At 47.5% G+C, this 25,028-nt stretch overlaps 1 protein-coding gene across 3 annotated transcripts in view; it reads right to left on the bottom strand.

Annotated features, from left to right (window-relative positions):
- Positions 1-25,028, bottom strand: part of SEC24D (SEC24 homolog D, COPII coat complex component) — a 451,689-nt gene that overhangs the window by 338,725 nt on the left and 87,936 nt on the right. For 2 of the 3 annotated variants that reach the window (XM_063920226.1, XM_063920227.1), the window contains exons 3-5: positions 8,161-8,266; positions 7,943-8,085; positions 4,637-4,882 (exon numbers count right to left, since the gene is read on the bottom strand). In XM_063920226.1, coding sequence (XP_063776296.1) covers positions 4,637-4,882; positions 7,943-8,085; positions 8,161-8,266 — 495 coding nt within the window. The remainder of the gene's footprint in view (positions 1-4,636; positions 4,883-7,942; positions 8,086-8,160; positions 8,267-25,028) is intronic. The other variant, XM_063920228.1, reaches the window with a different exon arrangement.

The following is a 25,028-nucleotide window of genomic DNA, read 5'->3' on the forward strand; positions in this document are numbered from 1 at the left end:
CCGGAACAACGTCTGAACTTCAGGCAGTGAAGCCAGTTCATCTTAAGAGAAAATGTATAGGGCCGAAATCTTGACCTTTATGGATCCTAATTTTAGGCCCATAGTCACTCCTGACTGTAGGAAGTGCAGGAATCGACCCCGCTGGAATTCCTCTGTAGGGCCTTCCCGGCCTCACACCAAGCAACCTATTTTTGCCATATACAGTGAAAAGTCTTGCTGTCACGTCTTTCCTAGCCTTTATCAGCGTAGGAATAACTGCATCCGGAATGCCCTTTTCCGCTAGGATCCGGCGTTCAACCGCCATGCCGTCAAATGCAGCCGCGGTAAATTTTGGAACAGACAGGTCCCCTGTTGCAACATGTCCTGTCTGAGAGGCAGAAGCCCTGAGTCCTCTGAGAGCATTTCCTGCAGCATCGGGTACCGAGTCCTTCTTGGCCAATTCGGAGCAAAGAATATTGTTTTCACTCCTCCTTTTATTACAATTCTCAGCCCTTGGGTATGAGAGGAAGAGGAGGGAATACAGAGACTGACTGGAACACCCACGGTGTTACTAGTGCGACCACAGCTATCACCTGAGGGTCCCTTGACCGGCGTAAAACCTTTTTTAGCTTTTTATTGAGGTGGGACGCCATCTAGTCCACCTTAGGCAGTTCCCATCAATTTGCAAACTGCGTGAAGACTTCCTGATGAAGTCCCCACTTTCCCGGGTGGAGGTCGTGCCTGCTGAGGAAGCCTGCTTCCCAGGTGTCCACTGCTGACAGTGCTCTTACTTGATTCTCCACCGAGAATTCTGGCGGCTTCTACCCTCGCCACCCTGCTCCTTGTGCCGCCTTGGCGGTTTACATGAACCCCTGCGGTCTGACTGGATCAGAACCGGTTGGTCGCGAAGCAGGATCTCCGCTTGACTTAGGGCGTTGTATATGGCCCTTAATTCCAGGATATTGATGTGAAGGCAAGTCAGTTGACTTGACCACAGACCTTGGAAATTTCTACCCTGTGTAACTGCCCCCCACCCTCGGAGGCTTGCATCCGTGGTCACCAGGATCCAGCCCTGAATGCCGAATCTGCGGCCCTCGAGAAGGTGAGCACTCTGCAGCCACCACAGGAGAGACACCCTGGCCCTGGGGGATAGGGTGATTAACCGATGCATCTGAAGAGGTGATCCGGACCACTTGTCCAGTAAGTCCCATTGGAAGGTCCTCACATGGAAACCTGCCTAAGGGGATGGCCTCGTATGATGCCACCATCCTTCCCAGGACTCGAGTGCAGTGATGCACTGACACCTGTTTTGGTTTTAATAGATTCCTGACCAGTGTCATGAGCTCCTGAGCTCTCTCTATCGGGAGATAACCCTTTTCTGGTCTGTGTCTAGGATCGTGCCTAGGAGAGGCAGATGAGTTGTAGGAACCAACTGAGACTTTGGAATATATAGAATCCAGCCGTGTTGCCGTTACACTTCCAGAGAAAGTGATACGCTGTTCAGCAACTGCTCTCTTGATCTCGCTTTTATGAGGAGATGGTCCAAGTACGTGCTAATAGTCATACCTTGCTTCCGCAGGAGCACAATCATATCCGCCATTACCATGGGAATATTCTCGGGGCCGTGGAGAGACCAAACGGCAACATCTGAAATTGGTAATGACAATCCCGTACCGCAATTCTGAGGTACGCCTAATGAGGTGGATAAATGGGGACCTGAAGGTATGCATCCCTTATGTCCCGATTCACAATAAAGTCTCCCCCTTTTTAGGCTTGCACTGACCGCTCTTAGCGATTCCATTTTGAACTTGAACCTTCTCAGGTATATGTTCAGGGATTTTTAATTCAATATGGGTCTGACCGAACCGTCTGGTTTCGGGATTACAACATGGTCTAATAATAACACCCTCTTGTTGAAGGAGGGGAACCTTGACCACCACCTGTTAAAGATACAATTTGTGAATTGCAGTTAACACTGGCTCCCTCTCTTGGGGGGAAGCCCGCAGGGCTGTCGGTGAGGGGGCATCTTCTCACAGTCCAGCTTGTATCCCTGAGACGCAATATCTATTGCCCAGGGATCGAACAGGGAGTGAACCCACTTGTGGCTGAACTTACGAAGGCGTGTCCCCACCGGGCCTAGCTCCGCCTGTGGAGCCCCAGCGACATTGGTGGATTTTTGTAGGGGCCGGGGAGGACTTCTGTTCCTGGGAACTAGCTGCCCGGCTCTGACAAGAAAGGACGCCCCTCAGACTTCCTTGTTTCTTTATACGAAAGGCTGCATTTAATAATGTCGTGCTTTCTTAGGCTGTGCAGGAATATAAGGCAAACTAGCAGAATTACCAGCTATAGCTGTGGAGACCAGGCCCGAGAACCCTTCTCCACACAATCCTCAGCCTTCCATATGCCTCTTAAGTCGGCATCATCTGTCCAATGCATATTCTACAGGACACGTCAAGCAGAGATCGACATAGCTTTGACTCTAGGCCCCAGTATACTCATGTCTCTTTGGGCATGCTTTATAACTATATATCTATCACTTAAGACAGCATCTTTAATATATTTATATTGCATACTAGGGTCTCATCTCTGCTGATAAGGTACCTGTCCACGCTGCCACAGCGCTATAAACCCATGCCGACACAATCGCCGGTCTGGGTAGTATACTAGAATGTGCACGCTATCTGCAGGATCCCTGAGAATAGCAAGTGCTACCGTCTGTGCAAACAGGACACCCCAGGGGAAGATTCTCAACATATCATGGCCCTAGTGGGGAAAGGATACAGCCTGAGAATTCTCTTGTGGGTAGCTGCCGTCTCTTGTCTGGAGATTCCCGCTCTTTTTCCTCATGAGAGGAGGGAAATTTACCTCAGCATTCTTCCCCTTAAACATGTGTACTCTCGTGTCAGGGACAGATGAGTCATCAGTGATATGCAAATCATCTTTTATTTCAATAATCATATATTGAATACCTTCTAGCCATCTTGGCTGTAACTTTGCATTATCGTAGTCGACAGTGGAGCTAAACTCCATGTCGATACCAGTGTTTGTTATTATGGATAGTGAGCATTGAGAGACTCTGAAAGTCTCTATGACATAGGGACAGACCTAGGTAGATTTCCTGTCTGTTCCCTAACCTTTTGTGCAATAAATTCACCTTAGCACTTACACATATCCAAACAGGTGTCGGCGTTGTCGACGGAGACACCCTCTCACACACATATCCGCTCTATCACCTCCTTAGAGGAGCCTTTTACCTCAGACATGTCGACACACGCGTACCGACACACCACACACACAGGGGATGCTCTATTTGAGGACAGTTCCCCCACAAGGCCCTTTGGAGAGACAGAGAGAGAGTATGTCAGCACACACCCCAGCGCTATATAACCCAGGGATTACACTACAACTCAGTGTTTACCCAGTAGCTGCTGTATATACAAATTTTGCGCCTAAATTTATGTGCCCCCCCCCCCCCCCCTCTCTTTTCACCCTTTGTGTACCAGGATACTGCCGGGGAGAGCCTGGGGAGCTTCCTTCCAGCGGAGCTGTGAAGAGAAAATTGCGCTGGTGTGCTGAGGAAGAAGGCCCGGCCCCCTCAGCGGCGGGCTTCTGTCCTATTTCTGACTAAAAATGGCGGGGGTTTTACACATATACAGTCACAGACTGTATTATGTGTATTTATTGCCAAAAGGTATTCTTATTGCTGCCCAGGGCGCCCCCCCCCCCCCCAGCGCCCTGCACCCTACAGTGACCGGAGTGTGTGGTGTGCAGTGGGAGCAATGGCGCACAGCTGCAGTGCTGTGCGCTACCTTAATGAAGACCGGAGTCTTCTGCCGCCAATTTTATCTCCTTCTTCTGTCTTCTGGCTCTGCAAGGGGGACGGCGGCGCGGCTCCGGGAACGGACGATCGAGGTCAGGCCCTGTGTTCGAACCCTCTGGAGCTAATGGTGTCCAGTAGCCTAAGAAGCACAAGCTAGCTGCACGCAGGTAGGTTTGCTTCTCTCCCCTCAGTCCCACGTAGCAGTGAGTCTGTTGCCAGCAGATCTCACTGAAAATAAAAAACCTAACAAATACTTTCTTTCTAGCAAGCTCAGGAGAGCCCACTAGGTGCATCCAGCTCTGGCCGGGCACAGATTCTAACTGAGGTCTGGAGGAGGGGCATAGAGGGAGGAGCCAGTGCACACCAGATAGTACCTAATCTTTCTTTTAGAGTGCCCAGTCTCCTGCGGAGCCCGTCTATTCCCCATGATCCTTACGGAGTTCCCAGCATCCACTAGGACGTCAGAGAAAATTATATGTGGCGTGCCTGTATTCTGTAGCTGTATCTGCATACGAAATGCTATGTTACAGTGATTTCCCAGGAAATGCAGGTACAGCCACAGTCACACACAGAATATAGACATGCCGCATATCAATTTAATCAGCATAAGCTGCTTGTGTGTCCTATTTGTATAGCAATGCGACGAGATACATTTAAACTGAAAAAGTCGTAAATAAAGATGCTCGGCGCTACTGAATCATGCCATGGCATTGCGTGACAAGCATACCTGTTTAATGTGACTGCAGAAAAAATGTAGGAGGACACATCTGTATATTAACATGACCTCAAATTACTGCCTCAACCCTCCACAGAAATATAAAATATTATGTTACTTACGATTTTGTGGAGGATATCCAAGATTTGGAGGCTGGCCTTGAATTTGTTGCTGGTAAGGATGATGTCCAGTAATTCCATCTTGCATACTGCCATGAGGTAATTGAGGCTCCGAATGTAAGCCATTGAGATTGTTATTTGGTCCCGGAGGTGGATGGGATCCTGGCCCTATGTGGTGTGTCTGTGGTGGGAAACTGGAAGGCATATTTGGGCTAAGTGGCATCTGAGAAGTCATTGAACCAGAAGGCCCTGCAGGAATATGGATTAAATAAAGCCATCTATGAAACGCTTTTTCAATGAAAAAAATATATATAAAAGATATTAACCCAAAAAACAGATATTTTAAAAACTTTTTTCCCAACCTTCTGATCCCTACACACCAGTATTCATCTCTACACAATAAAAAAGTACATGTACAATTACAATTATGAATGTTTCTGTCACGATCCGGGTATCTGGACGCCATTACCTGCCGTTTAGGTGTCTTCTGAGACTGGCCCAGCGTTCCAAATCCGGATCTCATCTGTGTCAACACTCTGCACATCCCTCCTGTCATTCTGAGACACTACCACAGCGGCGCCATGTTTGAATCCAACATGGCGTCTCCCGTTCTCCGCGGCCTCCGCCGCCGTTACTGTGTTATTGCTGCGGGTTCTCAGAGTAATTTATCATGCCTCCCGCAGTCTCCGCTGTCCTTCATGTGTCCCAGCATGTAACTGTTATATAGCGTCTCCTGCCCTCCGCGGCCGGCGCCGCCATTATCACTATGTTTGCACATTTCATTCCAAACCAGGTTTTCCCTCCAGGTTCCAGCATGGGCGCAGCCATGTTGGATTTGATCACATGCTCCAATTCCTCCAATCCACCATCTCTGGAATCTGCATAATTGCCCAGCCAATGCCTGCATAGCAGCAGGTATAAGTATCCTGTGTCTGGGCCAGATAGATGTCAGTGCTTTGAATGTCATACCTTGTTCCAGTCTCTCTCTCCTGTGGTTTGTTTCTCCAGGTTCCAGCTCCTGACTCCAGCATCCACAAAGAGACCCGCACCTGCTTTCCATCCTGCGGTGCAGCCTGACTCTGCAATCCTCTGTGACTGATCCAGCTTTCAGCTATTACCTCGTTTGCTTCCATCTTCCAAGCTTTCAGCTATTAACCCATCTGTTTCCAGCAACCTGCTTCCAACAGAATTCAGCCTCCTTAAAGAGCCGGTGTTCTCCCAGCGGATTTCTACTTACCAGCAGTATCCACTACCCCGGTAACCACTCTTCATTTCATCTGTTTCCACGCACCCTAGCATCTTTCAGTTTTAACTCCGTGTCTCCACCATCTGGCTGGTTCCGTCCAGTGACTCCTACAGTGCATTCCAGTTACCAGCATCATCTCATACACCTACTGGCGTGTTCCTCGGTTGTCTCCACTACTACAGCCTGGCCTGGTAAGGTTATTCTACCCAAGGACTATAACATCCGTTCTGCAACCTACCAGTGCTCTGTTATACCTTTTATGGTTTAGTGATCCAGGAACTGTATTATCTGCCACTGCTAATACTGACTGTGAACGCTGTTGTGATTATACGGAGTCTGTTTAATAAACTTTCATTTGACTTTTAACCTGCTTGTCATGGTCACACCTTCGGGTTTCCTTCCACACTTACATGTCCAGGGGTCTGATTAAACCATCTAAGTTTAACTTCATTCCAGCCCCTACAACTGAGGCTTCCTCCCGTCAGCCTAAACCCTCAGTTGTGACAGTTTCCATATTCCTTATTATGGGAAAGTCATGAACTAAACTGCATGTACTTCTGTAACCCAATTCAATGCAATCTAATATTTCAAACAGAGGGGCTAATTCAGGTTGGATTGCACTTTCTGCAGGAGGGATGCAAGAAATGCGATCGCCTCTGCCTGTCAATCAGGCAGAGGCAGTCGCGGGGCGTGGGGGCGGCAATGCTCCATTTCCAGGGTGGAGACGGAGCTTTGCAGGGGCGGTGCGATCAGGGGGCAGAGGCGGGCGAACAAGGGCATGATCACATCGCAATCGAGACTATGGCGGCGGGCCTCTTGCGGACGCAGCCAAGCAGCGCCAGAAGGATCCATGCACAGATTCTGCTAACAAGCAGAAATTGCGATGTGTTCGCAATTTCTGCTTGTTGAACGGGGAAAGGCGCCGGTCAGCATGCTGGGCGGCCTTGCCCAGCGATTGGGCGGCCTCCAATATGCAATCCAAATGATTGCAAATACTGCTAATTAGCAGAAATTACAATCCTTACTGAATTAGGCCCAGAATGCAGTTCTGGGCTCAATTTATGTTGTCTTATCACAAGACACTTGCTCCTGTATATAAATACTATCGTCACTTCTTGGTATGTGGCTATGCATCTATGAGTTGCATCTTACTTACCTGTAGATTCTTCACCCCTTTCCCACTTATCAAACAAATAAATACAGATTGTTACTAGTACTTGTATTTCCGGACAGTACCAAAACTTCTGTTTTCCTATTTCTCTTTTTGTCACTAGCAGCTTTTTATGAACTTATCATTTGTAAATAGAAGATGCAGGCAGGGCCGATGCTAGGTTGTCTGGTGCCCCCTGCAAACTATAAAACTGTGCCTTAACTCCTATACCCAATTAAGGAACAGTGCGTGCCAGAGGTGTGCCACACTTTGTTTATTCCGTCATACCTCCCAACATTTTACACAGAACACAACAAGCTATACGCTGTATCTTCATTTCTAATGAATGACTCAACGTTTGCATATATTTACTGTACATGTGACTACTACTAGAAACTCTTTTATACAAAATATATATTTTGTATTTAGAGATCTTTGGAGCACACAGAAGCATTGAGTGCAGTGAGCCATTCTCATGGTATACATTTAATTTGCCGGCTGTCGGGATCCCAGCGTTAAGAATACAGCCACCGAAATCCCGTAAACTGGCAATGCCGGCAGCCGGAATACCGGTGCACCAGGGTTATTCCCAATCGTGGGTGTCCAGGACATCCATAGAGTGGGAACAGAACCTGTGGCAAGTGCAGCAAGCAACCGAGCCAGCAAAGGGACCTTTTGTGCTCACCCCTCTGCCGGCATACTGGCACATTCCAGCCGCCGGTAAATCATACTGAACCCCTCACGGTATACGTTTAAGTTGCCGGCTGTCGAGATCCCGGAGTTCATATCACAGATATTATACCTCATCTAATGATTACACACATGTATTTGTGAAAAGCATACTTTGAAAGTTTTCACCGCTAGAATTCTTAAAGTCTAGGGTCTCAAACCTATGACATATAATAACAATTACCATAGCCACCTATCTGCATGTTGTTAAGTTGGTTGGCCATCTGATGAACTGGCGATGGAGCACCATTGTTGAAATGAGGTGGAGACTGACCAAAGGCAGGGTAGGAAGGTGAAACAATGCTTGTAGTTGGAGGTCCTTGCTGCCTGAAAAGAAAAAGTATAGATAAACACACAGAACACAAGAGTACAAGTAAGACATAGCAAGTAAGTGAAAAATACCTCTGCTGGTGATTTCCAGATGAATTTGGTCCATTATATGAGTTATTTTGAGAAGGAGAGTTCAGAGGAGCAGGGGATCCAAATGGTACCGCAGGTTTCATACCAGCTACAGCAAGATATAGAATATTTTTATTATTTTCAAATAATTGTGCATTTAGTAAGCACTTGTAAATATAAATGGCCTCCAATGGGCACTGGCAAGCTGTAAATAAAGGGGCAAACATAAATATGTCCCATAATCGTTACTATTTATCTCACCTAGCATTTATTTAAGGGCCACCAATGTTTCCAAAACATATCCTGTACGAAAATATGAAAAATCCTAAAAGTGAGACCACATTTATTCCCACTTGTGTAATAGAATCCAAAATCAAACAAATGATAACACAAATTTACTAGAGTCACTGTAAATCATAATACTGAATTTATTATACTGGGGATATAACTACTGTATACAGTAACCTAAAACAACGATACTAAAATTAATCCAATGATGCAAATATTTCCTGTTTTCAGGTAAGTTTAGAGTACCAGGGAAATAAAGCAAATATGATGTAGTCATTCAGTTAATTTCACATAGTTATCAATGAAAGATCTGCAATTAATGAATTAATTAATGACTTTATAACTCACCCCTAAATTTTAACATTTACCAATTTTAATACAGGTTGAGTATCCCTTATCCAAAATGCTCGGGACCAGAGGTATTTTGGATATTGGATTTTTCCGTATTTTGGAATAATTGCATACCATAATGAGATATCATGGCGATGGGACCTAAATCTAAGCACAGAATGCATTTATATTACATATACACCTTATACACACAGCCTGAAGGTCATTTTAGCCAATATTTTTTTATAACTTTGTGCATTAAACAAAGTATGTCTACATTTACACAAATCATTTATGTTTCATATACACCTTATACACACAGCCTGAAGGTCATTTAATACAATATTTTTAATAACTTTGTGTATTAAACAAGGTTTGTGTACATTGAGCCATCAAAAAACAAAGATTTCACTATCTCACTTAAAAAAGTCCGTATTTCGGAATATTCCGTATTTCGGAATATTTGGATATGGGATACTCAACCTGTATAGCAATATATGTTTCTAAAATACAAATCTTACATGCTGTCAAAGTCATCACTGGAATTACATCCCAGAAAAGACAGCAGAGCTTTGTACCTAATCAGTGAAAACAACATTACCAACATGAATTTAATTAGATGATGAGATTATTGAGCAGCAAACATTTTCATATACTTTACTTTGCAGCATGTCTGACAAAGAAACTTAAAGTTCAAATGATTATTGTTATTGTCTGAGTTTGACCATATCAAGCTTTTTCATCGTTCTGGTGATCGTAGTGTGATTGACAGGAAGTGGGTGTTTCTGGGCGGAAACTGGCCGTTTTCTGGGAGTGTGCGATAAAACGCTGGCGTTTCTGGGAAAAACGCGGGAGTGGCTGGAGAAACGGGGGAGTGGCTGGCTGAACGCTGGGTGTGTTTGTGACGTCAAACCAGGAATGAAACTGACTGAACTGATCGCAATGTAGGAGTAAGTCTCGAGCTACTCAGAAACTGCTAAGAATTTTCTATTCGCAATTATGCTAATCTTTCGTTCGCAATTCTGCTATGCTAAGATACACTCCCAGAGGGCGGCGGCTTAGCGTGTGCAATGCTGCTAAAAGCAGCTAGCGAACGAACAACTCGGAATGAGGGCCCAAGTACGGTAATGCCCATGTCCATATCTTCAGCTATGATATCACCTGATGATTCAGATGTGCCTATGTCAGACTCATCACCATCATCATTGTTAGTCAGAGTTACATAATGATGATCAGCATCGTTGCTGATAAGATCAGCCATTGCTATGTATGAAGAGGGCTTTGTAGATTGTAAATGTTCAGTAGCGCCCTGTTTGTAGAGAACATCACATACTGCAAGGTGAAGGCTGTGCACTAGACTACACAACTGGTTTTCCAACTTTTACCATTAGATTTTGACCATCAGTGACGACTGCGACAATATAATTTTAATCATGAATCACATTAAACACATTTAAATGTATTTTAAATATTTCAATACATTTTCTGCAGTCATCGATTCGTGAACTATGACAATACCCAAACTCCAGAATTTGTTTAGACCATGTAAAATAATATTCATATACTGCATGTTTTATTAGCAGTACAGGTCCATTTTTCAAATGTAGTAGAACATCCACCCTACCCCACCTCCTTTCTAAAATGACTTATTTTCTGGATAACTTTTGATTTGATTGTCAGGAAATAATTCACAACTCTATTTTAGATGGCAGTTGTGGTGGAAGGTACCCTTTAGACCAGTGTTTTTCAACCGCTGTGCCGCGGCACACTAGTGTGCCGTGAGCGGTTGCCAAGTGTGCCGCTGCCCACCAGACATGCCCGCTGCCACCACCCATCAGAGATGCCGTCGCCTGTCAGAGGTACCTGCCGGCTACCGCCGATGCTTGCGGGTCCCTCGACCTGGAACAATACAGCCGAAGCTTCTTGTTGAGACGAGAGGCCATCATGTCGATCTGGGGTACGCCCCAAAGATCTGTTACCTCCTTGAACGGGATGCAGTCAATTAACCTCCAATCAAAATCCCGACGGTCGAAATCCCAACAGCAATTGACCGACGGTCAAAATCCCGACAAGGTCAAAATCCCGACATGGACAAAATACCGACATTCAAAATACCGACATGTAAATGCTGACAGGTCAAAATGCTGACATGAGTTTTTCATGACTTTTTCATTGAAATCGACTTGTTCATACTTTACCATCCCAGTGGACCTGGAGGGGGAATATAATAGTGTGCCGAGCGCAGCAAGGCACTGTGCCCGAAGTGCGCTCGCCATGCGAGGGGACGTGGTACACTTATATGGTGTCCATGACGACCTATATCGACATACACACACAAAAAATTTGTAAAAATGCATGTCGGTATTTTGACTTGTCGCCATTTTACATGTCGGTATTTTGACCTTGTCGGTATTTTAAATGTCGGGATTTTGACCGTCAGTCAATTGCTGTCGGGATTTCGACCGTCGGGATTTTGATTGGAGGTATTTCATACCAATCCCCCTTGAACATACAGTTCCGGATGGAGACCCCACTCACCTGGATGGAGATCGGGTCTGCTGAGGAAGTCCGCTTCCCAGTTGTCTACTCCCGGAATGAAGATTGCTGACAGCGCCAACGCTCGTTTTTCTGTTCTGTCGGTTAATGTAAGCCACTGTTGTCACATTGTCCGACTGCACTTGAACGGCCCGATTTCTTAGAAGATGGGCCGCTTGAAGAAGACCGTTGTAGACGGCTCTTAGTTGCAGAATGTTTATCGGCAGGCCGGCTTCCAGATTTGACCACCTTCCTTGGAAGGTTTCCCTTGAGTGACTGCGCCCCAGCCCCGGAGACTTGCATCCGTGGTTATAAGGATCCAGTCCTGAATCCCGAACCTGCGGCCCTCCAGAAGGTGAGGCAGTTGCAGCCACCAGAGGAGTGAAATCCTGGCCTTTGGTGACAGACGTATTCTCTGGTGCATGTGTAGATGGGATCCCGACCACTTGTCCAGGAGATCCAGTTGGAAAAACCGAGCGTGAAAACTCCCATACTGCAGGGTCTCGTAAGAGGCCACCATCTTTCCCAGAAGGCGAATGCACTGAAAACAGACACCCGGGTTGGCTTCAGGACATCCCGGACCATTGTTTGTATCACCAACGCTTTTTCCTCTGGAAGAAACACCCTCTGCACTTCCGTGTCGAGGATCATTCCCAGAAAGGACAATCTCCTGGTTGGTTCCAAATGTGATTTTGGAAGATTCAGGATCCAGCCATGTTCCCTGAGAAGCTGGGTCGTGAGAGCTATGGACTGTAACAGTTTCTCCTTGGACAATGCTTTTATCAGCAGATATGGAATTATGTTCACCTCCTGTCTGCGGAGGAGAATCATCATTTCCACCATCACCTTGGTGAATACCCTCGGTGCTGTAGAGAGGCCGAATGGCAGGGCCTGGAACTGAAAATAACAGTCAAACAGTGCGAATCGAAGATAAGCTTGATGCGGCAGCCAAATCGGAATGTAGAGGTACGCATCCTTGATATCCAGGGATACCAGGAATTCCCCCTCCTCCAGACCTGATATCACTGCCCTCAGAGACTCCATTTTGAACTTGAACTCCCTCAGAAAGGGGTTTAGTAATTTTAAGTTCAGAATGGGCCTGACCGAACCATCCGGTTTCGGTACCACGAAAAGGTTCGAATAGTGACCTTTGTTTTGCATACGAGGTGGTACTGGCACAATGACCTGTGCCTCCACCAACTTCTGGACGGCTTCTTGCAGGACAGTCCTGTCCGCCAGCAGAGCTGGCAAGCCTGATTTGAAAAATCCGTTAGGAGGGACATTTTGAAATTCCAGCCTGTACCCCTGAGACACATATCTTGCACCCAGGGGTCCAGGCCGATTGACATACAGACGTGACTGAAATGCCTGAGTCTCGCTCCCACCGGCCCCACCTCCGGGGCGTGCAGTCCACCGTCATGTGGTGGACTTTGGTGTACCTGAAGCAGGTTTCTGTTCCTGGGAACCTGTAGCCGCAGGTTTCTTGGACTTGGGCCGACCTCCCCGAAAGAAGGTGTTGGACGGCTTGGACTTTCTGGGCTTGGGAAACCGAAAGGGCTTTGATGTAGCTGAAGAAAAGGGTTTCTTCGGAGCAGGTGTAGCTGAGGGAAGAAAGGGTGACTTACCAGCCGTAGCCGTGGAGATCCACGCATCTAACGCATCCCCAAAGAGAGCCTGACCTGTGTAGGGTAGGGTTTCCACAGTTCTCCTGGATTCCGCGTCGGCAGACCACTGGCGCAAACACAGTCCTCGACGAGCTGATACAGACATGGAAGAAATTCCCGCAGCCATGGAACCCAGGTCTTTCATGGATTCTACCAGAAATCCTGCCGAATCCTGAATGTTACGTAAAAACAATTCAACATCACATTTCTCCATAGTATCCAAGTCTTCAAGTAACGTGCCTGACCACTTTACTATAGCTTTGGCAATCAAAGTACTGGCAATAGTGGGACGTAGTATTGCCCCAGAAGCCGTGTACATGGATTTGAGCGTATTATCAATTACACGAACAGCCGGCTCTTTCAAGGCGGTAGATCCTGGAACAGGTAAAACCACATTTTTTGAGAGTCTGGATACTGACGCGTCACCAATAGGCGGGTATTCCCACTTTTTCCTATCCTCTACCGGGAAAGGAAACGCTACCAGAACCCTTTTAGATATCTGAATTTTTTTATCCGGGTTTTCCCAAGCCTTTTCAAAAATAGCATTTAATTCCTTTGACGCAGGGAAGGTTAGCCAGGCTTTCTTATTTTCAGTGAAGTAAGCGTCCTCAACCTGCTCGGGTGTTGTATCAGCAATATTCAACACATCCCTAATAGCCTCTATCATCAACTGCACCCTTTTGCAAGAGATGCTGCCCCCCGCAACACATCCTCATCACCGTCTCTAGTATCAGAATCTGTATCGGTATCATCCTGCATGATCTGTGCAAGAGCACGTTTATGTGAATATACAGCGGGGAGCCCTGAGGCACCAGAACTGGGCCAGACTGCCATAGAGTTCTGTAAATCCTGAGTTGCAGATTCATTTTGTGCAACCCTATTTGAAATCTGAGAAATCATAGATGTGATAGAGGATAACCACTCAGGCTCCCTTGCTGGAATCTGTGCTAAACCAGTGCAATCCTGATTACATGGAATGGGATCATCCTGAGAGGACATATCCTCTGCAGCATATGACATTGCTGGACATTGCTTAATGGAGACCACAGACACTCCACACACACGCAGGAGGGCAGACAGAGTTTCCCAAGAATGGCAAGAGAGACACAGAGATTGGAGCCAACCCACACACAGCGCTTTTAATATAAAGGGAGACCCCCTATCAGCGCTTACTTTGCACCCTAATAGGTTACACCGTCATTTTGCAGCCCCCCCCCCCCCCCCCCCCCCTTCTACAACCCCCTGGTACTGTGAGAGATAGCTGGAGTTGCTGTGGAGGGACTTGCTCTTCCTGGACAGCGCTGTGCAGTCAGGAAAATGGCGCTGAACGATGCTGGGTCCGCTCTGAAGAGAAGCTCTGCCCCCAAAATGGCGCTGTCTTCCCGCTCTTCCAAGGATTATACTGGCCTGAGGATTTATGCTGGCTGAGATCCCGGGACCCCGACAGGCTGTGTGGCCAATGTAGGGTGTAGGCGCTGGCTCAGGGCGCCCCTCACAGCGCCGCACTATGTTCCACTGAGCCTCCAGAGCGCAGTTAATACTGCACTCCTACCCTGATGCCGCCATCTTCACACCGGCCTCCCGCTTGCTAGGGGGGTCGGTGACTCACTCGCCACTGATCTTCAGCTCTGTAAGGCGGTGGCGGCATGCTGCTGGGGTGAGCGATCCCCTGTGGCAGGGAACAATCTATCCCCTCAGGAGCTCAGTGTCCTATCAGCGGAGATAGTGGCTCAGACCCCGCAGGGCGGACACTACTCCCCCCCTTAGTCCCACGAAGCAAGGAGGCTTCCTGTAAAATAATAAACTCTAAAATAAACTTTACTAGAGAAACTCTGGAGAGCTCCCCTAGCTGTGACCGGCTCTTCCGGGCACATTTTCTAAACTGAGTCTGGTAGGAGGGGGAGGAGCCAGCCCACACTCTCAAACTCTTAAAGTGCCAGTGGCTCCTGGTGGACCTGTCTATACCCAATGGTACTAATGTGGACCCCAGCATCCTCTAGGACGTAAGAGAAATCTAAGCCATCTAGTCAGATTGGTTAGATTTTAAGAACGGATCTATCCATGTGTACCCCCCTTAACTCTCTCTCAGTTTCTCTTCTATCCTTAAGGGCTGTATACACGGGGCAGATGTGGTGGGAGATAAGTGCTGAGGGGGGGGGGGCGCTCACTTCACACAGTGCTGAAGTGAGCGACCTGCTATATTGAGCCTGCATGCAGGCCAATCTAGCACCAGCGATAGCGATGCACGCGGCCGCGCATCGCTATCGCTGTGGGGGGTACACACAGAGAGATCAGTGCTTAACTTCTTAGCAATCTAGTCAAATTGCTTAGAGTTTTATCATGGATCTCTCTGTGAGTACCCCCCTATACTTATGACTACTGCCTACTTTATGGGAGAAATCAATTAACCACTGTAATTTTACTGCAGTCTAATTGAAGCAATTCAATTAGCCCCAAAAGCAGCTTGCAGGCTGCAGTTAACTGGGATATTTTTTCGAGTCTGAACAGGCCCAAAAAGAAATCCCTGATAAATAGCTTATTTTCAGGTGCCACTGCCTGTTAACCCATAGGCCCTGAAAGTTATCCTAGATTATACGGGATAACGCCTGTTATCACAGTAATTTACTGAGCGAGAATAAGCTTCTCTAACTGAATAGCCTTGGGCATTAAAGCCAGAGGAAACCACCCTTTTGTAGAACCAGCAAATTACTGCATCTAATTGAATTCCCCTCCTCAGATTCCATTGACCTTCTCTCACTATAACCAGCAGGAAGAAGTGCCAAGCTTTATATACTACTAAACACATCACTCTCGCCGGCTGAAGTTTGTTCCCACCCCCTTCAACGAGCAACAGTGTCAGTGTGCGTCACACGCATTCGGATGTGCCACTCGCAGATGTTATCACTGAGATTGTGTAGACAGTAACTGAGTGGGACCTGGTGGCTTACTCATGCCAGGCATCTCTCACTGCGTGGCGTATTGAAGCTAGATGTATGAGGACACATCTGTAGATGTATACCTGTCACAAAGTCCCATCCTTATAACAATGGTGGTCATTCCGAGTTGTTCGCTCGTTGTCGATTTTCGCTATGCTACGATTTGTTGCTAAATGCGCATGCATTACACAAAACTTAGTAGATTTGCTGTGGATCCTGCGGCGCTTTTCAGTCGCACTGCTGATCGGTGCGTGACTGACAGGAAAGGGGCGTTTCTGGGTGGTAACTGAGCGTTTTCCGGGAGTGTGCTAAAAAACGCAGGCGTGTCAGGGAAAAACGCAGGAGTGGCTGGACGAACGCAGGGTGTGTTTGTGACGTCAAACCAGGAACTAAACGGACCGAGCTGATCGCAATCTAGGAGTAGGTCTGGAGCTACTCAGAAACTGCAAGAAAATATTTAGTAGCAATTCTGCTAATCTTTAGTTCGCTATTCTGCTAAGCTAAGATACACTCCCAGAGGGCGGCGGCCTAGCGTGTGCAATGCTGCTAAAAGCAGCTAGTGTGCGAACAACTCGGAATGAGGGCCAATGTTATATTCTCTCACTATTTTCTCACTACCATATTCTCCCTAGTAGGATAAGCTGTTTATACCTTCTGTCCTAATTGAAAGAGTCTGTTGTCAAAGTAAAGGATTTCTAAGGACTTGGGGGCCTATTTCTATTTGTTGGCAGTGGGAGACCCACAAACTATTGTTTCTTATTGTCGCATATTGCAATAAGAAATTATTTTGGATGACTAAATAACAAAATTATTTTGCTGGGACAGTGGCTCTAATAAGAGCCTGAACTGAGATGAAGTCATCACTTTACTGCCGAGTTTAGACCTGGCATACATACAGCACATGTTCAGACATTGGAAGCCACATGTGTAAGCATAGATCCCTCTATAGCAAAAAAATAAAATAAGAATCAATGGTTAACGCCATCTAAAATAGGTGCAGACAGTAGCCTCTATTGGGAATTATTTGGACTGCAGTGCTTAGCTGTACATAGAAGATAAGGAGATTTATGGTAGACATACCATAGTTAAATCTCTTTCTGAGAGGTACACTGGGTTCCACAGGGAATACCACGGGGTGTAGAGCTGGAACTTGATACAGAGGCACAGACAGGCTAAAGCTTTTACTGTTCCCAGGATGCATTGCATGGCCTCCTCTATAACCCCGCCTCCGGACACTGGAGCTCAGTTTCATTAACCAGTCCAACGCAGTAGCAGGTAAAAGAGGAGGCAGATGTTAGTCACATAGAATCACATTCTCACGACAGGAGAAGGGACCAGCAGTTAATGCCATACAAACCCAAAGAAGCTAAGTGCGTCAGGTTGGGCGCCCTGTGGAACCCATTGTACCTCGCAGAAACAGATTTAACTATGGTAAGTCTACCATAAATCTCCTTTTCTGCAGTGGGGTACACTGTATTCCACATGGAATACATTGGGTATGTCCTAAAGCAGTTCCTCATGGGAGGGAACGCACAGTAGCGGGTACAAGAACCCGGCGTCCAAAGGAAGCATCCTGGGAGGCGGTAGTATCAAAGGCATAAAACCTAATGAACGTGTTCACTGAGGACCACGTAGCCACCTTGCACAATTGTTCAGCGGACGCGCCACGGCAGGCCGCCCAAGAAGGTCCAACAGGCCAAGTAGAATGGGCTTTGATAGCAGCAGAAGCTGGAAGACCAGCCTGCACATATGCTTGTGCAATCACCATTCTAATCCATCTTGCCAAGTTTTGCTTATTCGCAGGCCAACCACGTTTGTGAAAACCAAAAAGTACAAAAAGGGTATCGGACTTCCTGAGAGAGGCAATCCTCTCCACGTAAATATGGAGAGCCCGTACCACATCAAAAGACCGCTCTTTGGAGGACAAACCAGGAGAGATAAAAGCTGGAACCACAATCTCTTGGTTAAGATGGAAAGATGACACCACCTTAGGTAGATAACCGGGACGAGTTCTAAGAACTGCCCGGTCACGGTGAAAAATTAGAAAGGGTGGACGACAGGACAAAGCGCCTAAGTCCGATACCCTCCTAGCAGAGGCAATAGCCAGCAGAAACACGACCTTAAGAGTAAGACATTTAAGGTCCACAGACTCTTGTAGGGCATTTAAGACAGCAGACAGATCCCATGGAGCCACAGGAGGGACATAGGGAGGCTGAATCTGTAAAATGCCTTGCGTGAAAGTATGAACATCAGGAATAGACGCAATCTTCTTCTGAAACCACACCAACAAGGCAGAAATATGAACCTTGAGGGATGCAGACTAGGCCTTGCTGCAGAAAAGCCAAAAGTCTGGAAGTTCTGAAATTGTATGCATCGTAATTCTTAGCAGCACACCAGGTGAAGTAAGAATTCCGGACCCTATAATAAATCCGTGCAGAAGCCGGTTTCCGGGACTTTAGCAAAGTTTGGATAACCGCCTCGGAGAATCCTTTGGCCCTCAGGTGTGAAGCCTCAAGAGCCACGCCGTCAAAGCCAGTCTGGCCAGGTCCTGGTAGACACAAGGGTCCTGAACGAGGAAGTCTGGGCGTTGAGGAAGTAGAAGAGGACGCTCGATCGATAGACCCTGCAGGTCTGAGAACCAATGCCGTCTGGGCCACGCTGGAGCGACTAGAAGTAGTAATCCTCCTTCTTGCTTGAACTTCCGTAGTACGCTGGGCAGGAGTGACACCGGAGGGAACATGTATGGCAGCTGAAAGTTCCATGGAATTGCCAGTGCATCCACGAACGCTGCTTGAGGTTCCTTGTCCTTGATCCGAAGACCGTAACCTTGTGATTGTGTCGAGACGCCATCAGGTCTACATCTGGTAGGCCCCACTTGTCCACTACGAGTTGAAAGACTTACGGATGAAGACTCCATTCTCCGGCGTGAACGTCCTGACGACTGAGGAAATCCGCTTCTGTCGGATTGTACTTGAACAGGCCTGTTCTATATCAGAGGCAGGGCAAGAGTCAAAGCATTGAACACTGCCCGCAATTCCAGAATGTTTATTGGGAGGAGAGATTCCTCCTTGGTCCACCAACCCTGGAGAGAAAGTGTTGCTCTAGGACCACGCCCCAACCCCACAGACTGGCGTCCGTAGTCAGTAGGTCCCAGTTGGGAAACCAGAAGGGACAGCTCCTGCTCAACTGTTGGTCCTGTAGCCACCAGCTCAGTGACAGACGTACCTCCGGAGTCAAGGAGATCATTTGAGACCTAATCCGATGAGGCAGGTCGTCCCACTTGGAAAGGATCAACCTCTGCAGAGGGCGGGAATGAAATTGAGCGTACTCGACCATGTCGAAAGCAGACACCATGAGGCCTAGTGCTTGCATCGCCGAGTGTATCGACAATCTTTGGCGAGAGACAGAAACAGCCTTTGGCTGTGTGTGTCCAGTAGTGCCCCCAGGTGCACCATGCTCTGAGCAGGGACCAGCAAGGACGTTTTCCAGTTGATGAGCCACCCGTGGGCTTGTAGGAATTGGACCGTCAGTTGCAGATGGCTGAGGAGAACATCTGGGGAGTTCGCCAGAATCAGCAAGTCGTCCAGATACGGCAGAATCCTGATTCCCTGACGGCGGAGAAGGGCCGTCATCACTGCCATAACCTTGGTGAAGATCCGAGGTGTCGTGGCCAGTCCAAATGGCAGAGCCTAGAATTGATAATGTAGGTTGCCAATAGCAAACCGTAGATAGTGCTCATGCGATATGGCCATACGTATATGCAGGTAAGCATCCTGTATGTCCAGGGATACCATATAGTCTTCGGGTTCCATGGCCAGTATAATAGAGCGCAGCGTTTCCTATACGGAATTTGGACACTCTCACAAATTTGTTCAATGATTTGAGGTTGAGTATAGGCCAGAAGGACCCATTGGGTTTCGCAACTAGAAACAGAGTAGAATAGTATCCCCTGCCTCTCTGGGACAGGGGTACCGGCAGTACCACTCCTGTTTCCAGGAGAGATCGCACAACCAGGTGTAGAGCTTGCGCTTTCAACGGATCTGAAGGAATAACCGTCATGCAGAACTGGCGAGGGGGATGTCTCTTGAAAGAGAAAGTACCCGTGGGAGACAACCTCCTGCACCCAGGCGTCTGACCCAGACCTGGGCGAATTGCAGAAGTCATGCAGCAGGCTTGCCCTGTTTGGAAGCAGGCTGACAGGCAGCCCAGGAGTGTTTAGGTTTGGGCTTAGTGGTTTTGGAAGCACGAACCTGCCTTGGGTACGCCTGACCCTTTTCTTTCCCTGGAGGTCGAAAGGAACGAAAAGTGGTACTCTTAGCCTTCGGTACAGAAGGATTAGTACTTGGGAGAAACGCAGTCTTATCAGTCGCCAAGTCAGTCACAATCTTGTTCAGATCCTCCCCAAATAGGATCTCTCCCTTAAAAGGGAGCACCTCCAAGGTCTTTTTGGAGTCCAGGTCCACCTTCCAGGACCTCAGCCACAGAATTTGGTGGGCCAGTATAGGCGTAGTAGACACCTTGGCTGCCATTACACCTGCCTCAGAGGACGCCTCCTGAATATATTGGGAGGCGGTGGTAATATAAGACAGATATTGTCTGGCAGTGTCAGTATCCTCTAATGCCTAAACCCATGCTTCAATTCCTTTTGCGGCCCAGGAGGCTGCTATAGTGGGTCTATGTACAGCACCGGTAAGGGAGTAAATAGACTTCAGGCATCCCTCCACAGGCTTATCCGTCGGTTCCTTCAGTGAGGTGACAGTGGATAGGATAACGAGCTAGCATCTTCTTAGACAGGGAGAATGTCTTTCCTGGAGAAGACCAGGATTCCTGATGTATGTGTAAATGGTCAGAATGTGGTAAGACAACTTTAGCAACCTTCTGACGTTTGAACTTATCAGGTTTCTTAGATGCAGTAGTGGGATCTACCTCATCATTATTTTGTAGAATTAGCTTAATAGCCTCCACTAGGTCAGGAACATCAACCTGAGTTATAGGTTCCTCGCCAGAAGCAACTGTATCAGTGTCTGACGGATCAGTATATTCCCCATCCTCATCAGAAGAATTATCCAAAATATTAGTGGATTGTGAGGAGGAAGCAGCCCGCTTAGATGACCCCTTGACCCCAGAGGGACATGGGGTAGCCTTTTGTCTCACTAAAGATTGATTTAATTGTTGTATCTGGGTAGACAGAGTGACCGCCCAGGGCGGATTAACTACGGGGACACAATGTGGCTGCAATGGCACAGGAGGACCCACAGGGGGCGTAAGACGTGTCACAAGAGTATTCAGCATACTTGAGAATGCAGCCCAAGGTGGCTCCTGATTGGCTACAGGGGCTGCGGGCTGACTGGGAGATGTATGGGACCCAGTATACAAACTCAGTTATAACTTCCCCTCAGGTAAATCCTTGGGGCAAGCACTGCATGATGCAGAAGCGTCCGCGGATTTCCCGCCCTGTGTGGCAGAAATTATAATGAATGTAGCCGTACAGCATAACAGTACAATATAGCCATACAAATACAATACCTGCAAATAACCCCCTGAGTTATGTGACAGTAAATACAGAGCACAAAAAGAGAATTAAAGCGGTATGAGGTGACAGAAATACACAGTACAACACACTAAACAGTATAAACTGTGTAGCACTATATATGCGAACCTGACGCACCTAGCCCCCCAGGGTACAGAATACAGTGATAGCAATAAGTGTGATACACGAGAATGAAATCCACACAGCAGCTACAGGCACACTCAGTCACAATTACAATGCAGAAATTATTTCAGACAAACAAAAAAACTGCACTGGACTAGTAAAACTACATACATATATATATATATATATATATAGAGAGAGAGAGATAACAATGCACAGTCAGATACTGGATGTATACCTCAGAATACTTGTACTAAATATTCAGAATTACACTTGCTCTTAACTAACACTGTCTAAAATGACATGTAGAATACTTTAGTGACTGTAAATGCACAGCGCTGAGTAAGCAAGCGGATTTACAGAGGAGACATTGCCCTGCAGTCCCAGAGATCAGCCGCAGCTACTTGTGGAAAGATGGCGCCCAAATCTCTGTCAGGGAGTGAGGGAGAGTAAGGAGTAGCTCCAGGGTGGGAACACCAGCTATAGATGGCGCCCAGAGCTGGGGGAGGGGCTACAGGTCAAGCGCCTTATCCCCTATTCTGGTCCTCACCACCGTGCATTCTGGGAAAAGTCAAAGCTTTAGTCTATTGGTGCCTCTGGATCAAGATCCAACTCTACACCCCGATGTATTCCCTGTGGAACACAATGTACCCCACTGCAGAAATATATGATATCTCTTGCATTTAGCTTTTGTTATAGCCCAGATACTAAAAAGATGCCTTAATCATGCAGAAAATAAGATTTTAAACCTACCGGTAAATCTTTTTCTCCTAGTCCGTAGAGGATGCTGGGGACTCCGTAAGGACCATGGGGTATAGACAGGCTCCGCAGGAGACATGGGCACTATAAAGAACTTTAGAATGGGTTTGCACTGGCTCCTCCCTCTATGCCCCTCCTCCAGACCTCAGTTAGAGAAACTGTGCCCAGAGGAGACGGACAGTACGAGGAAAGGATTTTGTTAATCTAAGGGCAAGATTCATACCAGCCCACATCATCCACACCGTATAACATGGAATATACGAACCAGTTAACAGCATGAAACAAAACAGCATCAGCCCGAGACTGATCAAAACTGTAACATAACCCTTATGTAAGCAAAAACTATATAAAAGTCTTGCAGAAGATAGTCCGCACTGGGACGGGCGCCCAGCATCCTCTACGGACTAGGAGAAAAAGATTTACCAGTAGGTTTAAAATCTTATTTTCTCTTACGTCCTAGAGGATGCTGGGGACTCCGTAAGGATCATGGGGTTTATACCAAAGCTCCAGACCGGGCGGGAGAGTGCGGATGACTCTGCAGCACCGATTGAGCAAACATGAGGTCCTCATCAGCCAGGGTATCAAACTTGTAGAATTTGGCAAAAGTGTTTGAACCCGACCAAGTCGCCGCTCGGCAAAGCTGTAATGCCGAGACGCCTCGGGCAGCCGCCCAAGAAGAGCCCACCTTCCTAGTGGAATGGGCCTTAACCGAATTTGGTAACGGCAATCCAGCCGTAGAATGAGCCTGCTGAATCGTGTTACAGATCCAGCGAGCAATAGTCTGCTTAGAAGCAGGAGCGCCAACCTTGTTGGCTGCATACAGGACAAACAGAGCCTCTGTTTTCCTAACCCGAGCCGTCCGGGCTACATAAATTTTCAATGCCCTGACTACGTCAAGGGACTTGGAATCCTCCAAGTCCCCCGAAGCCACAGGCACCACAATAGGTTGGTTCATATGAAACGATGAAACCACCTTAGGCAAAAATTGAGGACGAGTCCTCAATTCTGCTCTATCCACATGGAAAATCAGATAGGGGCTCTTGTGAGACAAGGCCGCCAATTCGGACACCCGCCTTGCTGATGCCAAGGCCAACAACATAACCACCTTCCAAGTGAGAAATTTTAATTCCACCGTTTGAAGAGGTTCAAACCAGTGAGATTTTAAGAACTGTAACACCACGTTAAGGTCCCATGGTGCCACTAGAGGCACAAAAGGAGGCTGTATGTGCAGCACTCCCTTTACAAAAGTCTGGACTTCCGGGAGAGAAGCCAATTCTTTCTGAAAGAAAATTGATAGGGCCGAAATCTGTACCTTAATGGAGCCTAATTTCAGGCCCATATCCACTCCTGTCTGCAGAAAGTGGAGAAAACGGCCCATATGGAAATCTTCCGCAGGAGCATTCTTGGCCTCACACCAAGATACATACTTTCTCCAGATACGGTGATAATGCTTCGCCGTCACCTCCTTCCTAGCCCTTATCCGAGTAGGGATGACTTCTTCCGGAATGCCTTTTCCAGCTAGGATTCGGTGTTCAACCGCCATGCCGTCAAACGTAACCGCGGTAAGTCTTGGAACACGCAGGGCCCCTGTTGCAACAGGTCCTCTCTGAGAGGAAGAGGCCACAGATCTTCTGTGAGCATTTTCTGAAGATCTGAATACCAGGCCCTTCGAGGCCAATCGGGAACAATGAGTATTGTCCGCACTCTTTTTCGTCTTATGATTCTCAATATCTTTGATATGAGTGGAAGAGGAGGAAACACATAGACCGACCGAAACATCCACGGTGTCACTAGGGCGTCCACCGCTACTGCCTGAGGGTCCCTTAATCTGGCACAATACCTCTGAAGCTTCTTGTTGAGGCGTGACGCCATCATGTCTATTTGAGGAAATCCCCAACGACTTGTTATCTCTGCAAAAACTTCTTGATGAAGTCCCCACTCTCCTGGATGGAGATCGTGTCTGCTGAGGAAGTCTGCTTCCCAGTTGTCCACTCCCGGAATGAAGACTGCTGTCAAAGCGCTTACATGATTTTCTGCCCAGCGAAGAATCCTGGTGGCTTCCGCCATTGCCACTCTGCTCCTTGTTCCGCCTTGTCGATTTACATGAGCCACAGCTGTGACGTTGTCTGACTGAATCAGAACCGGTAGGCCGCAAAGAAGATTCTCCGCTTGACGCAGGCCGTTGTATATGGCCCTCAACTCCATTACATTGATGTGTAGACAAGCCTCCTGGCTTGACCATAGTCCCTGAAAATTTTTTCCTTGCGTGACTGCTCCCCATCCTCGGAGGCTCGCGTCCGTGGTCAACAGAACCCAGTCCTGAATGTCGAACCTGTGACCCTCTAGAAGGTGAGCACTCTGCACCCACCACAGGAGAAACACCCTGGGCCTTGGGGACAGGTTGATTTTCTGATTAAGGGGATGGCCTCGTAGGACGCCACCATTTTCCCCAGTACTCGAGTGCATTGATGAACTGACACCCTTTTCGGTTTCAACAGGTCTCTGACCATGTTCTGGAGTTCCTGGGCTTTTTCCATCGGGAGAAAAACCCTCTTTCGTTCTGTGTCCAGATTCATGCCCAAGAAAGATAGCTGAGTCGTTGGAACCAACTGTGACTTCGGCAGATTGAGAATCCAGCAATGTTGCTGCAGCACTCTTAGGGAGAGCGACACGCTTTTCAGCAACTGTTCTCTCGATCTCGCTTTT

Source organism: Pseudophryne corroboree, chromosome 1 (genome assembly GCF_028390025.1).
Source record: "Pseudophryne corroboree isolate aPseCor3 chromosome 1, aPseCor3.hap2, whole genome shotgun sequence".
Taxonomy (NCBI): domain Eukaryota; kingdom Metazoa; phylum Chordata; class Amphibia; order Anura; family Myobatrachidae; genus Pseudophryne; species Pseudophryne corroboree.